The sequence below is a fragment of the Morus notabilis genome, unplaced genomic scaffold, assembly GCF_000414095.1.
Source record: "Morus notabilis unplaced genomic scaffold, ASM41409v2 C11359736, whole genome shotgun sequence".
Lineage (NCBI taxonomy): Eukaryota > Viridiplantae > Streptophyta > Magnoliopsida > Rosales > Moraceae > Morus > Morus notabilis.
In genome coordinates this window covers 1-1009 of record NW_010386066.1, presented here as the reverse complement: position 1 = coordinate 1009, position 1009 = coordinate 1, and the positions used below count along the sequence as shown (strand labels likewise).

General features: G+C 35.7%; 1 protein-coding gene across 1 annotated transcript; it reads right to left on the bottom strand.

Annotated features, from left to right (window-relative positions):
* Positions 1–170: 170 nt before the first annotated feature.
* LOC112095008 (110 kDa U5 small nuclear ribonucleoprotein component CLO-like) lies at positions 171–694 on the bottom strand (the record flags this gene model as incomplete). Its single annotated transcript, XM_024176695.1, has 2 exons — positions 171–281; positions 496–694. Coding segments are annotated over 2 exons (310 nt in total), but the record flags the coding sequence as incomplete, so codon positions are not given.
* Between the last annotated feature and the right edge of the window lie 315 nt (positions 695–1009).

Genomic DNA, 1009 nt, shown 5'->3' with positions numbered 1-1009 from the left:
GAGAGAAAATACTGTAGCGAACCATGAACCATGATTCAAATCATAGTTTGAATCCTCAAACCAAACATTCCCTTAAGCTCAACACTTAAGCTTTTGCCGTGAATAGGCCAAAAACTAAGATACAAAACATCAACAGTCAAAACTCCATATAAGAAGTTCTAGCAACCAACCTTGACGATATAAGCTGGAGTCCCCGGTTGAGGAACATCAGCTGTAACATGTCCACGTCTTCGAGATAAAACGGTGTAAATTGCAGAGACACAGTCAATTGGTGTTTGGATCTGAAATAAATCACAAATTATTCTCGCATCAAATAACAAGTCCCATGTGTAGGGATATTCATGTCTCAAGCATTTCGCTCAAGCTTTCATGCCAAAGTTTCACATTAACTACCACATTGGAATTTGGTTCCATCATTCACATTGAAAGAAGCATTCAAATGGTCAATTTAAAACTCAAATCTTAGGTAGACAATTAGACGTGGCAACCATTTACCTCCACATAATATACAGGTTCCATAAGCCTTGGGGTTGCCATAAGAAATGATGAATAGGCCACTCGACGAGCTGTGGGAATGATCTGACCAGATCCACGGTGCAATGGCTCAGGTGCAATTTTTGCATCAACAATTTTGAACTTCACATTTCTGATGGGCTCATCACAAAGAGGTCCTTCTCGAGCACCCCATTGAAATCTGCTCATAATAACATTATAGCAGGCAATGAATTAGATTAACAAAAGGATTTTGTTCATTTGTATACCCTACATTTTAAGGATATTAAAAAAAATTATATGTTGTATTTTGAACAGTTAAACATTTATATCTTGAGATTTCAGATTTAAGTCAACACTCATTTTGACCCCACCCCCACAACCTTACATGCCCTCCAAGGAAAAGAAGAAAAAGAAAAAGAAAATAATAATAAATTTGGAAAAAGAAAAAACAGAAAGAATAATTAAACAAAACAAACTCTGACTAAAAAACCCAAACTAAAAATGAAAAAAAAAA